The sequence below is a fragment of the Sphaeroforma arctica genome, assembly GCF_001186125.1.
Source record: "Sphaeroforma arctica JP610 unplaced genomic scaffold supercont1.176, whole genome shotgun sequence".
Taxonomy (NCBI): domain Eukaryota; class Ichthyosporea; order Ichthyophonida; genus Sphaeroforma; species Sphaeroforma arctica.
In genome coordinates this window covers 98,084-110,756 of record NW_014040382.1, presented here as the reverse complement: position 1 = coordinate 110,756, position 12,673 = coordinate 98,084, and the positions used below count along the sequence as shown (strand labels likewise).

At 41.6% G+C, this 12,673-nt stretch overlaps 3 protein-coding genes across 3 annotated transcripts in view; 2 read left to right on the top strand and 1 right to left on the bottom strand.

Moving 5' to 3' along the window:
* Window positions 1–2: 2 nt before the first annotated feature.
* On the top strand, window positions 3–4,980 carry SARC_03454 (hypothetical protein). Its single transcript, XM_014302757.1, has 6 exons — window positions 3–76; window positions 1,659–1,770; window positions 2,549–2,673; window positions 3,227–3,294; window positions 3,729–3,835; window positions 4,586–4,980. Exons 1-6 carry the CDS (start codon window positions 15–17, stop codon window positions 4,709–4,711), a joined length of 600 nt encoding a protein of 199 aa, XP_014158232.1. The 5' UTR covers window positions 3–14; the 3' UTR covers window positions 4,712–4,980.
* Window positions 4,981–5,734: 754 nt separating this feature from the next.
* Window positions 5,735–7,906, bottom strand: SARC_03453 (hypothetical protein). The gene has a single exon (XM_014302756.1). It carries the CDS (start codon window positions 7,820–7,822, stop codon window positions 5,798–5,800), a length of 2,025 nt encoding a protein of 674 aa, XP_014158231.1. The 5' UTR covers window positions 7,823–7,906; the 3' UTR covers window positions 5,735–5,797.
* A 2,715-nt stretch (window positions 7,907–10,621) lies between these two features.
* Window positions 10,622–12,673, top strand: part of SARC_03452 (hypothetical protein) — a gene marked incomplete at its 3' end in the record, with an annotated part of 4,424 nt that continues 2,372 nt past the window's right edge. The window contains exon 1 of the mRNA XM_014302755.1: window positions 10,622–11,468. Within this exon, the coding sequence (XP_014158230.1) occupies window positions 11,296–11,468 (173 nt within the window). The 5' untranslated portion in view covers window positions 10,622–11,295. The remainder of the gene's footprint in view (window positions 11,469–12,673) is intronic.

Below are 12,673 nucleotides of genomic sequence, written 5' to 3'. Positions count from 1 at the left end.
CGGATAAGCATCACATGTCGTACGCCCTGCACCAGGCTAATCTGGACTTCAAAAACAACATGCTACACCGGACCATGTATGTGTGTGGGTGTGGGTGTGGTTACGTTTGTGTGTGTGAGAGAATGCCCAATTGTCATAGAGTGTGCGAGTTTATGATGATGATGTACGTATAAATTACAGGTGTTGACCTGTGCGACAACTATCAGGTGTTTGCTTGTGTAATTGAGGGGATGACGTGTACATAAACTACAGGTGATTAGGGATTATAGGCGATTGTTATTGCGTGTGGGAATCACAGGTGGTTACGTGTGCCTGGATTGTAGGTGATTGTTATTGCGTTTGAAAATCCCAGGTGGTTACGTGTGCGTGGAATATAGATGATTGTTATTGCGTGTGAGAATCCCAGGTGGTTACGTGTGCCTGGATTATAGGTGATTGTTAATGCGTTTGAGAATCACAGGTGGTTACGTGTGCGTGGATTATAGGTGATTGTAATTGCGTGTGAGAAACCCAGGTGGTTGCGTGTGAGAAACCCAGGTGGTTGCGTGTGAGAAACCCAGGTGGTTGCGTGTGTGTGGATCAGAAGGTGAATGGCATGGGTGGTTGAGGTGATGCCCTGTATGTATATATCAGGTGATTGTGTGTGTGTGGATCAGAAGGTGAATGGCATGGGTGGTTGAGGTGATGCCCTGTATGTATATATCAGGTGATTGTGTGTGTGTGGATCAGAAGGTTGTTATGTGTCCTGTAATTCTCATGTTGTTATGTGTGTGTGGGTTATTTGGTGATGCCCTGTAAGTATATATCAGGATTGCGTGTATGTGGGTTATTTGGTGATACCCTGTATGTGTGTATCAGGTGATTGCGTGTGCGTGGATTGTCAGGTTATGTGTCCGGTAATCCTCATGTTGCTATGTGTGGGTGGATTATTAGGTGGATTGTGTGTTCGCGACTTCTCAGGTCTGTACGTGTGTGTGGATTGTCAGGTAGTTTCGTGTGTGGAGCTTTAAACACCCATCGGGTGTTACGTGCGATAATTGCGCGTATGTGACTTATCGCCCGACCACGTGTGTGACCATTCTCAGGTCAACACATGTTTATTATCCAATCAGTGGACTGCGTGCTTATAGACTGCCGTGTGATTACGTTTGTTTCATTGTGAGATGGTAGTGTGTGGATGGTATTCTCAGGTGATGAGTGCGTGTGTGTATGGGCAGTCGGTTGCTTGTTTGTGGATTATCAGGTGCTTGCGTGTGTACTGCTGTGAGATGGTAGTGTGTGGATGGTATTCTCAGGTGATGAGTGCGTGTGTATAGACGCAGTCGGTTGCTTGTATGTGGGATATCGGGTGTTTGCGTGTGTCCTGCTGTGAGACGGTAGTGTGTGGATGGTATTCTGATGTACTTGTGACCAGAGTTTGTGCCCGTACACCTAAGCTGCGAGTGAAGTCCTTTTCTTTATTTCATAGTTCCGTTTTTTTGTTGTTTTTTTTGTTAACCAAATTCTGTAAGCCCTGACATTCTCAACCGACTTGTGTTCATATACAACCTCTATTGTGCTCGCGAACCCTCTCGTGTTGTGAACGAACCAAGAGATAGAGTGGCCTTAATGACATTTTCCAAGGTGGATTGTTATTCGTACTTGATTTCTTGGACCAGGTATGCGTGTATCCAGGATGACTACAGCAACATGACACAGACTAATTTCTGGAAGAAAATGTACACAACGGGCAATGCCTACCCCTTCGACGAGTTTGGTCGGCGTGTGGAGGTATGTTTGTTGTCACATCATATTTGCGTGTAGTTGCTTCGTCTTCAAAGCTATATATGTATATATATATATATATATCATAATACGAATCTGCGTTCACACACTTTCTTGCACGCAGTCGTATGTGCTTTGGAGGAAATACTCCACTTCGGCTAGGCAGACCGCGCATGACAGATCTGGACTATGTGTCATACAAATGCGCCCGCGAGTACTGTGTATCTAATCGGAGGCCTTTGTTTGGCAATAGTTGTATCAACACTGTACACTCAATAGCAGATTCGTATTCGATCGCTTGATAAGTATCTGTTCACATACTCATGTCGTTGTCGTTCCCAAGTTCACGGTGTATTGTTTGAACTCGAGCGAAGAGCTGAATGTGTGCTGTGAAGCATACATACGTTTTCGTGGCCACGTGCCTGTTATATATATATATATATATATATATATTCTAGATAGCTGTAAGTGACACAAATAGCTGTCCAACGAGTCATCTTTTATTTCTATATATATATATATGTATGTATATATATATATATATATATATATATAGTGTATCTCTATGACCATGTCGGTATATGAAACACGTATAGATGTATGGATGAGTGTAAGCTTCGATCCTGATAGGCTCTTACTCGCCAAGATATAGGCAAGCATTTGGGAAGTAGCGTACAAGTATCTATTGCCGAGCTGTACAAGTACTAATTTGACATCCACCAAATATGTTATCCTACACTTTTAACCTGCTATCATAACCTTCTATGGCTATCTGCTACTACAGGGACAGAAGATCCCCCCCGGGCTCAAGCAGCTGAAGGACGATCCCTATCGCACTCTCTCGCGCTACGTCCGCACCAGCCACGGCTATGTGAAGTGCGGGGGCAAAAAAACCAAGCACCTGGAACAGTAAGTTGATTTATAAGTGGTCGCTTTGTATTACGCACAAGTACACGGATACGTACCCACGGCTAGTATGAGGGTACTTGTTTCCCAGTGGATCAAGATAGCTGTTGAACCTCTAGCTTGTGGTAGAGCGGAGTATATTACCATCAACCAGATTTGTACAAAATATTGCTATCGTCATACAACAAGAATGAGCTTTTCTCCCGTATATTAGTAATTGCAAGCGGTAGTAGTTAATTGTCGTTATCCTTCTGAATGATGGTTAGCCTGCGAGAGAAACCTGTCAGAAAACTTGTCAAAGAAACCTGTCAGAGAAACAAACTCCTGAATAGCAAGTCAGTCACTTCGCAGCAATAAACATGCGTGTTCGACTTTGCATCGCTTAACGTGTCTGGCTGAGTTACCGTTACAAACTTGAGAGATTTCGAATTCTATCATGTTGACTCTACCCTGGAGCCTGTGAAATCAGCATATGCTAGCAGCTGTAGCATCGGCTGTTGTTGTTTGAGCATACTTGCAGTCAAGAGCCGCTTTGCGTTATTTCGAATACACACAGATGCGCGACAGATGCCCCCTTCTTCATCGAATTCCTGTGGGCCAATTTCCTACGAGATCGCCTTCCGCGTATGTCGATGTCGTCCTGAAAACCAGTACTAAAGTTGCAGTCGCAATCCTAGCAGTTTCGATTTTGAGGGTGCGAATTCATTTGGTTGTAGGTATTTCTCTGATCTGAAATGTGTGTGTGTGGTAAGTGCGTTTGCTAGTTGCGGTGTTGTCCCAGTAGTATATGCAGCTTTCTCATTAAGTTATGCTAATAGAGTAGAGCATAAACACTCTGCCCACCCACTACAGTCTTTCACGGCCATTCTTTCCCCTGAAAAAATGTTGCACCCGTCAACCCTTCTCCTCCCGTATGTCTGCGAAGCTTATTGAAATAAGCCTGCAGCCATTTTAATATATATTTTTAATGCATCATTATATGTTCCAGTTATGAAGACGGGATCATTTATATATTAAATATCCGACTTCTGATTGTGTGTTTTTTTGCTCTAATGTAGTGATTGAGGATCCAAGCACCCCGGTTATCCGCCCGCCGTCGGAGCACTTCATTTACGAAGCAAGTTTCCAGGCTCAGGTCACAGGATTGGGTTCTATTTTAGAGCAGGTAAGAGGTTTTGCATGGTCCTTATTGGGATATTCTCCATACCTCTCTGTCTATAGAGTATATTGAATGTGGTTGAGAAAACATTTAGTATCTCTGCAAGATTTATATTGGTGCCGGCACGGATTATTTTCTATGGTGTAGGGCATGTGCATGGACTGAACTTTGTGGTGATACTGCATGATTGTGTTCCTGCTCGGGTATACCGAATAGTGTCGATATTGAAAATAGAAGAACAGACTGCTGTTCCATTTGATTTCAATCGTGTGTACGTATATTGACCTGCTGTTGGTAAAATACTGACGTAATCAATTATTGAGCCTGATGTATGAGTTCTTCGTGAGGAGATACTCAAACTCAAAGTGCTAGACGGGACAATTTAGCCTTTCCAATATTGGAAATATATTTCAAAATAAAGGGCCACTCTAGTGTTAGAGATTACGGCCCAATGCTTTCATAATAGAAGCGTGTCACTCGCCCTTCTACCTAATGTACCTGTATTCGCATTGGAAAGTGGCTACATTGCACTACTGCTCTGCCATGCACTGGAGTAGTAAATTATTCGCATATCGCATGTCACGCTCTTCGAGAATTAGGCGAATCACTTTACGGTATTTGAGCTCCAATCTTTCTCCCACTACACGCTCTCGGCCAGGCACTTTTTAAGCACCCGATTAAGATCCCTAGTGCGCATGTTGGTAAAAACATGACTCCAATACTCAAAAAAATGAATCGTGTACTTTATCCCCCTAGGCTGTTGATGTAGCTATGAGCGATGTCGCCAAGGACATGCCTGGTTACAATTTATCGCCCGATATATGGAAGAAAGCCATAGCTGAGATTGACAAAATCGGGTGTGACAATGATACATCGGAATAGTGCTTGGTAGTTGTGCTATCAACTATGATTATGTAAAGTGTACAGATGATGAGGAAGGAAATGTAAATCAGTAAGGGAGAACAGCTTCAAGCCGCAGGACTGTTATCATTACCTCGATAAGGATAGTTCAGATTGTCAACTACTGAATGGGGGGGACAATATCGGACGCCATACCAAACATTGCCCAGGACAAGTTGACCACGTATTGCACTAATTGAGAAGTCAGAAAGAACCAGGAAACTAGAATAAACCAAGTCTAGATATTGGAGAACTCTTAAGACTCCGGCTGTTATGCCTAACATTTATGCGCCCGGCTATTGTGCGCCCAACTAAGACTCCCGCCACTATGCGCCCAAATAAGACTCTCGCCACTATGCGCCCAACTAAGACTCCCGCCACTATGTGCCCAACTAAGACTCCCGCCACTATGCGCCCAACTAAGACTCCCGCCACTATGCGCCCAACTAAGACTCCCGCTGATATGCGCCCAGCTCTCGCCCCTCGCAAATTATGCCCTGTGACTGAGATCCTTTCAGCCTACATTAAATGACTAAATATTTTTTACATTTCATATCAAATCAACTCGGCGGTAAGGAGATGATGTGTATGAATGTGTGCACGCAGTCCGAGTCTGCAATTTTGGCGTGTTTTTTTTCGTTATTAGATATATTTTATATATATATATATATATATAACATATATAACATATTATATCTAAGTTTTATATATATATATATGTATGTATATAGTATAATGTGTATATATTATTACGTAACATACACACATATATATATATATATATATATATATATATATATATAATATAATATATAAGTCTATTATATATATATATTATTAAATATGTATATATAATATAATATATAATATACTATAAAATAAATATAAATATACAAGTATATATATATACGAGTATATATGCAAGTACATGATACATGTATATGTATATGCGCTGATATTGGTTACGTGCTGATAGCATATACGCTAATAAAGGGAACAGCACAACATGATATACACTTTTATATAAATTCGTGGTTAATATGTACATTTTTAAGCCTGCTAATCTATCTACTCCAGCAACTTGCTTATCTCTGCCTCGTAATGTTTCTTGAGATTGTTGCGCTGCAGTTTTAAACTAGCGGTGACTAGGCCGCTCTCGGGCAACCATGGGTCGGCTTCAATGAAGATTTTCTGCGGTGTTTCAAACTTTGCAAGTTTGCTGCTCTTTGCTTCCTTCTGTAAGGATGCTAGAACTTCTGCGACAATCTTGGGATCTTTCACGAGATCAGCCCATTCTTTCTGAATTCCGTTCTTTTCCGCAAAAGCAGCTACTGCTGGTGCCAAAACAGTTACAATCGCAACACAGTAGGAGTGGAAAGGGTCGGCATACACCATCATGTTGTCAATGTAATTCGCGGCCTTCAACATACTTTCTACCTTACCCAGAGATACGTATTCTCCCTGTTGCAGTTTGACCAAATCCTTCTTTCGATCAATAATCTGCAAGGTTCCGCTCTTGTGTACCTGTCCGATATCTCCAGTGTGGAACCACACTTTCCCTGACTCATCCGCAATAAATTCTTCAGCAGTCTTCTCGGGCATCTTGTAGTAGCCGCTAGCGATACATGGACCACCCAACAAGACCTCACCGCGAGGCATACCTATGGCCTTATCGTCCTTGTCTGTGACCTTGTAGTTGCCCTCTTCCCAATCCTTAAGCTTCAGGTCCACAACAACTAGAGGACCTCCAACCTTTCCGAACGAGTCACGATCCGTATGATGTGCAATTGTAGCAGACGAGCAAGTTTCGGTGAGACCGTAACCTTGACACACCGGAACACCAAACACAACGTTCATAAACAACTGAGAGTCAGCTGCAAGTGGCGCGCCTCCGGAGAAGACTTCCTTTATACGACCACCCAGAACAGACTTGATCTTGTTAAATACAATGGCGTCCCAGATCGGAGTTCCTTTTCCCTTCTTCATTGCCGCTTTCTTGGACTCAAAGGCCTTGTGGAAAAGCTTCTGCACCAAAGGCGATCCAGCAGCCACCTTTCCAGTTACAGCCTGACGAATACGATCCATGATGGTAGGTACGGCTGCCAGGTATGTGGGTCTAAGCTCGCTAATATCTCCTTTGGTTCCCGCTTTGATCTTGGGAGAATTATCAGTGAGAGTGAGAGCGCCACCATATCCAATCATGCACCCGTTATTGAGTAGAAAATTCTCGGAACATAGAGCGAAAATATGCGCCAAGGGTAGGAAACCCATGAAACAATCTTCTCCAGGAACAATAGTGGGGAGGGCCTCTTTAAACCCTATGCACGCAGACGTCATATTATGATGTGTAAGCATGACCCCCTTGGGTAGACCTGTAGAACCGGACGTGTACATGATCACGGCGACGTCTTCGGGCTTAGGCTCAGAGTATGAGACGTCAGCGGCCTTGCCAGTCTTGATCACATCTTCATATGCGTACAAAGTGACGCCCTCGGGAACCGCAACATCTTTTGGCTTCTCACCGTTGTAGATAATGCTTTTGAGGTGAGGACAGTCCTTTGCAATCTTGGCAATCGCGGGCAACAGAGCGCCTTCCGTGATAACGGTGGACGACTCGGTTTGGTTGAAACCGTAGGCCAAGGCCTCGTCACCAAGAGTGGCGTAGATTGTGCCCAGAACGATACCGGCTTGGAAACAAGCCTGTGAAGCGACCTGCCAATCCGCCATCGTGTTCATGAAGATGCACACATTCTCCTTGGGCTTAACACCCATGGAGATCAACCCCTTGGCAAACGCTAGAATGCGTTCGTTCGTGCGGTTGTACGTCATCCACCTGTACGCACCGTATGTGCATTTGAGCAATTCCTTGCCTGTATTTGGGTCCTTGATTGTCTCACTGGACACAAGCTGACGTGTTCCCAAGCATCTTTGCTTACCAAACTTCGCTGCGCAAGCAGTCCATGCAGCTGCCATTGTGGCTGGCACTTTCTGACTCTCAGGTGTGAAAAGGTCTTCTTTCGCTTTAACATTTCGGAACTGCATCCACCCTGGTCCCTCATTGGTAGCAACACCATATTGTCCTCCGTAAGGCATATTGCTACAATTAGTGAAGTTGGCACGTAAGAAAGTTTAAGTGTACCGGAGAGAAAGTATGATTACATTTCAGATCGAACCGTGTTTCTTTATATATAAAATGTATTGTATTGCCTCACTTTATTCTCTATATATTTACTATAAAATAGATGCTAAAAAAAATACGTCTCCAGCCGCCAATAAATACAAACTTTTGTGTCCGTGTGTTACTAAATTTAGGACTACTCCTTCCGGCGTAACCTGCTGCCAGAACTTGTACTTGTGAAATGTGCCGAAAAGTGAGGGAAGCAGCAAGCTCCCTGGGGCCTGGGCCGCCTAGCTCGCGAGATAGCAAAAAGCCCGGAATCCGGGTCACCTGGTGTCCTAGGGTCCAGAATTATAGGGCAGTATAAAACTGCACTATCCACTCTGCACAGTCTGCAGAGTGCAGGTTTGACTCTGCAGACTGCAGAGTGCAGGGAACAGCAGGCTCTACACACAAAATTATGAAAGTTTACTACCATATTTGGAAGTGATTATCCAATCAAGCTTCATGAATTTTATAGTTCGATTCAAATCTTTCTCGCACCACGAAAACTTCACAATAAAAACCGAGACAGAAGAGTGAGAGCCTGTGAGGCCTGAAGAGTCTGAATAGCCCTTACTCCCTCTATATTATTCGTTTTTTTTTAGATATAAATAAAACATGTCTCCGACACGGGGACTTGAAAGCGTTGAATGCGTTTATCTGAAGAGGTGGGATAAGGTAGAAAAAAAGCTGATTGAAACGGATGTACCAAAAAGAAATTGGAATACGTTACAAGGCTATTGGGAATGAGTAATATAGGGGACGTACAAAAGGTAAACTTCTGTCGCCCTGATTTTGGGTTTGTTCTGAATATATTTATATATATTTTTTAAATTACACTTCCTGTATTCATGAATATAAAGCGTTAAAGTACAAATCGTTTACGTTACACACGTGCTTCTATATTTGGTCAAAAACGTGATAAAAAACACGTTAATGACTCACTCACCAAGTTTCAGTACGATAGATAATTTTTATCAAATAGTCAATTTATCAACTAAAAAATCCGTAGGATTTTTGATGACTTTAAAAATAAGGGAAGCTCTGGAATTTTTCGAGCCGAGTCCTAGGGTCCTCCTATTTCGTGCATAGTGTCAACAGTCTGACATCTGACAAGACAAAGATGACACCAAATGGACATCTTACAGACAAAGATGACCCCAGTTTCGCGTTTCAAAAGGGGACTCAAATAGCACAAAGCTACCAGAGAAAAAGAGACAAAACTACCAGAGAAAAAGAGACAAAAAAATTACATACAATTCTCAAAAGCAAAGCCCTCCCAAGTCCCAACTCCAGTCTCCAGTAGAGTCGACTCTTCCCAGTCTACCAATATTATTTTTAAAATAAGCCTTTTTACCAAAAATAGAGGACAAAAAATAGGATATTTTCATAGCCATTTCATATCCTTCTATATTGAAACACATTCGATTTTCGGAAAGTCCGATGACTCCGATGTCCGATCAGCCGTATTTTGTTACTTCTAGATCAGTGATCAGAGAGTAATATTTAGAGGACATGTACGACATGATGCATAAACCGACACAAAGTCACAAACGAGTCACGACAGTGACGACTGACGTCACATTTACACTCATCACCTATGTTACAATACAGCCTCACACACAAGTCACAGGTTAGGCCATCAGGTCCAGGACTCCAGGCCCTTTGGCCTTTTGGCCTTTTAAAATGCTTTGAAATTTGGGAATTGGAAAGATTTGTTTGGGCTTTTGGGTTTTATATTAATAAGTCACAGGTTAGGCCATCAGGTCCAGGACTCCAGGCCATTTAGCCTTTTGGCTGCCAGCAGCTGGGCAGAGGGGCGCAGGGCCGGGGCACAGGGGCAGCGTACCCGCGCCGAGTAAAAAAACCCTCAATTCGTACTTATTTGAAAAAAAAACGAGCTTTAATCCAATGGAATCATATTTCGAGAGTTTGAAGTAGTTAAACAAAACAAGGGTTTATTATTATAAAAAACAAAACATGAGTGGTTTTTTTTTAATAAATAAAGCACAGGGGTTTTGTCTTCCTTTTTTTTTCTTTTTTTTCCTTTGCCGGAATCTTGGGTATGCTGGCCGCTAAAACACGGCAAGTAAGTACACATTTAAAATTTTAAACAAAATATAGGGGATCGAACTATATATTTTAAAATAACGTCCGAAGCCCGAAGGGCGATGTACGTAATTTTTTTTAAAAGAGACATAACCATAGCTTTCTGACATAAATCTGTAAATATTATTTTTTAAACACTTGTTTTGTAGTTCAACTTTCAGAGGTTTTCTTCATAAATAGCCTTCTGAAAATTGGACATGTTTTTGTTTTTTGTATTTTTTTTAAAAATATAGTGTGAGCCAGAGACTTGCCAGACTCAGACTGCCTGCCTGCCAGGAAGTATCTTGTTGACCCCGTCAACAATATTTTGGGCATAAAAAAAGACGCATTCTAAGTCACTCGGTTGCACTTTGCAATGAATCGCACAGTCGCACACTCATGATATAAACGTGTCTCACACAGCATTAGCATAGCCTTCTAATTAAATTGAAACAACACACTGCACAGTGATAAACTAACTACTCAAATCGCGCACACATAATGTCTTGAACCTGAAATGCGGGTTTGTGAATTGTGAGACTTTCACGGACAACTTATACACTAAAATGTCATTCGTGAATCCTATCATGGACCTTATATTTATTTAGATTTATAGCGTCTCAAACGGAAGTCAAGTGTCGACTGTCGTAGAGAAATCGTAAATTTAGAAGAGGCTCTATCCAGAGCCTTATCAGAGGGCCATGATCCTATTCGAACCTTCGGCTTTTACACGCGGAAATCGGAAAAACGGCAAAAAGTTACATAATTTTGTCATTTCTAATAACTTTGTTTTTGAGACGTGAAAAATCTGTCCAAGTGATTTCGATCTCCTTGATATTCTATTAAAAAACACTTTGGTACTGATTGATCAATTTTTGGGGGCTCTTTTGTGTTTTAAAAGTGTTCTTTTAGGAGGCTATGGTTAAAGCGCTAGAAAATATGCCAGTGCTATCTGTAATATGTAGTAGCATTTCGAGAAAAAATCGGAACAGATACCCGAACAAAAAACCCGTAAATCTGATGAACTCTGATCTCACAAGCATACCAGCAGAGTGTAGGACAGAAGAGTGTGAATGACTGAGAACAGTCTAAGCCACATCCTAGCTAGGTGGACCTCAGAAACTCCAGCCTCTCAGACAGTGGAAACTCGGGCCTTCGCATGGTTGGACTTTAAAGGATTGTTCTAGTGCACTTCTTCACACAGTATGGTTGTATATATACATTCACTATATTTTTTAAAACAGCCAACTTCTGATATATTGTCTTTGGTCTATATTTTGATACCAGCTTCCTTGAATGTCAAATACGGAGCTGTTCGATGACGATCTATTGTATATTTCCCTATCACATCATTAACAATTTTGACGACTTCAACGACCTCGAGGAGAATAGCAATTGTAAAGAAGATATTGATTCCGAGATCGGTGGTATGTACTACGTCTACCAGCGTATCACCGATTGCTTGTGTTATCGGAGCGGATCTACCAGAGGGTATTTATTCACGCCAGCATCTAGAAAATCTACAGATATCCTATCTGAAAACGAACAAAGGCTATCTTTTCATATGTATTTATTTTTATTTAGCCCTCTTCCAAATTGAACACATTTTTATTTATTTTTACTTTACAAAAAGGCTGTGTGTTTTTTTGTCTGTTTTTACATAGCCTTCTGAAAATTACACATTCAGAAGGCTCTGGTTTTTATACAATGAAAAATAGAATGTTTCTAATAACTCTAATAGTGCCGGACTTGTCTTCTGGGGGTTTTTAGAAATATTCCGAACACAAGACCCAGTCCTACAAGCCGGACCAAAAACCAAAAATGAGACCCCGGCCGAATATATAAGGACTATAAGGATCAGTGTGAGACATCACTTCTCAGATACAACCCCCAGAAGCCCCAGAAAGAAGAAACACCCACCATCCCACCCTGAGGAAGACAAGACCCCTGGAATCTAATTTTTAATTTTTAGAAGAAAAAAACAGAAAAAAACTCTGCGGGCCAGGGGGAGACTCACGTCCGTCTCGCGCGTTCTCGCTGTATGGCCCGAAGGCACAGGCGAACCAAAGGACGACGAGACTTTTCAGCAAAATCACGGACGTCGGACAAATAAAAATATCCACGGGGGGTTAGTTTGAAATTGTACCGCACTTTTAAAAAATGATAGGCTTTTTTCTAGGCTTTTTTATTTATTTATTTGGTAAATGTACTCTCTCTGCTTTAGTAGAGAGGGAGAACCATAGAGAGGTCACTCAAGAGAGAGAGAGGGATGTCTAATATTATAGAGCATCTAAATAAATATATTGAATACTCTCGAGAGGTGATTGCGAGGAAGAGTGTGTCAGAACGTATACATTGACTGAGAAGATGGTTGGAACCCTGCTACACAAAGGAATTGCTCTCTTTGCGTTTGTAACTCTGGCCTAGTAAGTCATCTAGAAATCAACTATAACTTTAATTTCTTATTGTAGCTTTCAACGATTTTTGATACGAGACCCACGAATAAGATATTTATTTCAATACTACTTTACAACCCAAACGTATCAATCTGTTAGCGAGAGTGAGACTGCTTGAACTCCATTTGGATAGGAAACACTCTAGAGCATCTAAAGTTGTCGGTAGATATTCGCAGTTTGCCTTCTAGTAACTAAAGTATATNTATATATATATATATNTATATATATATATATTNTATA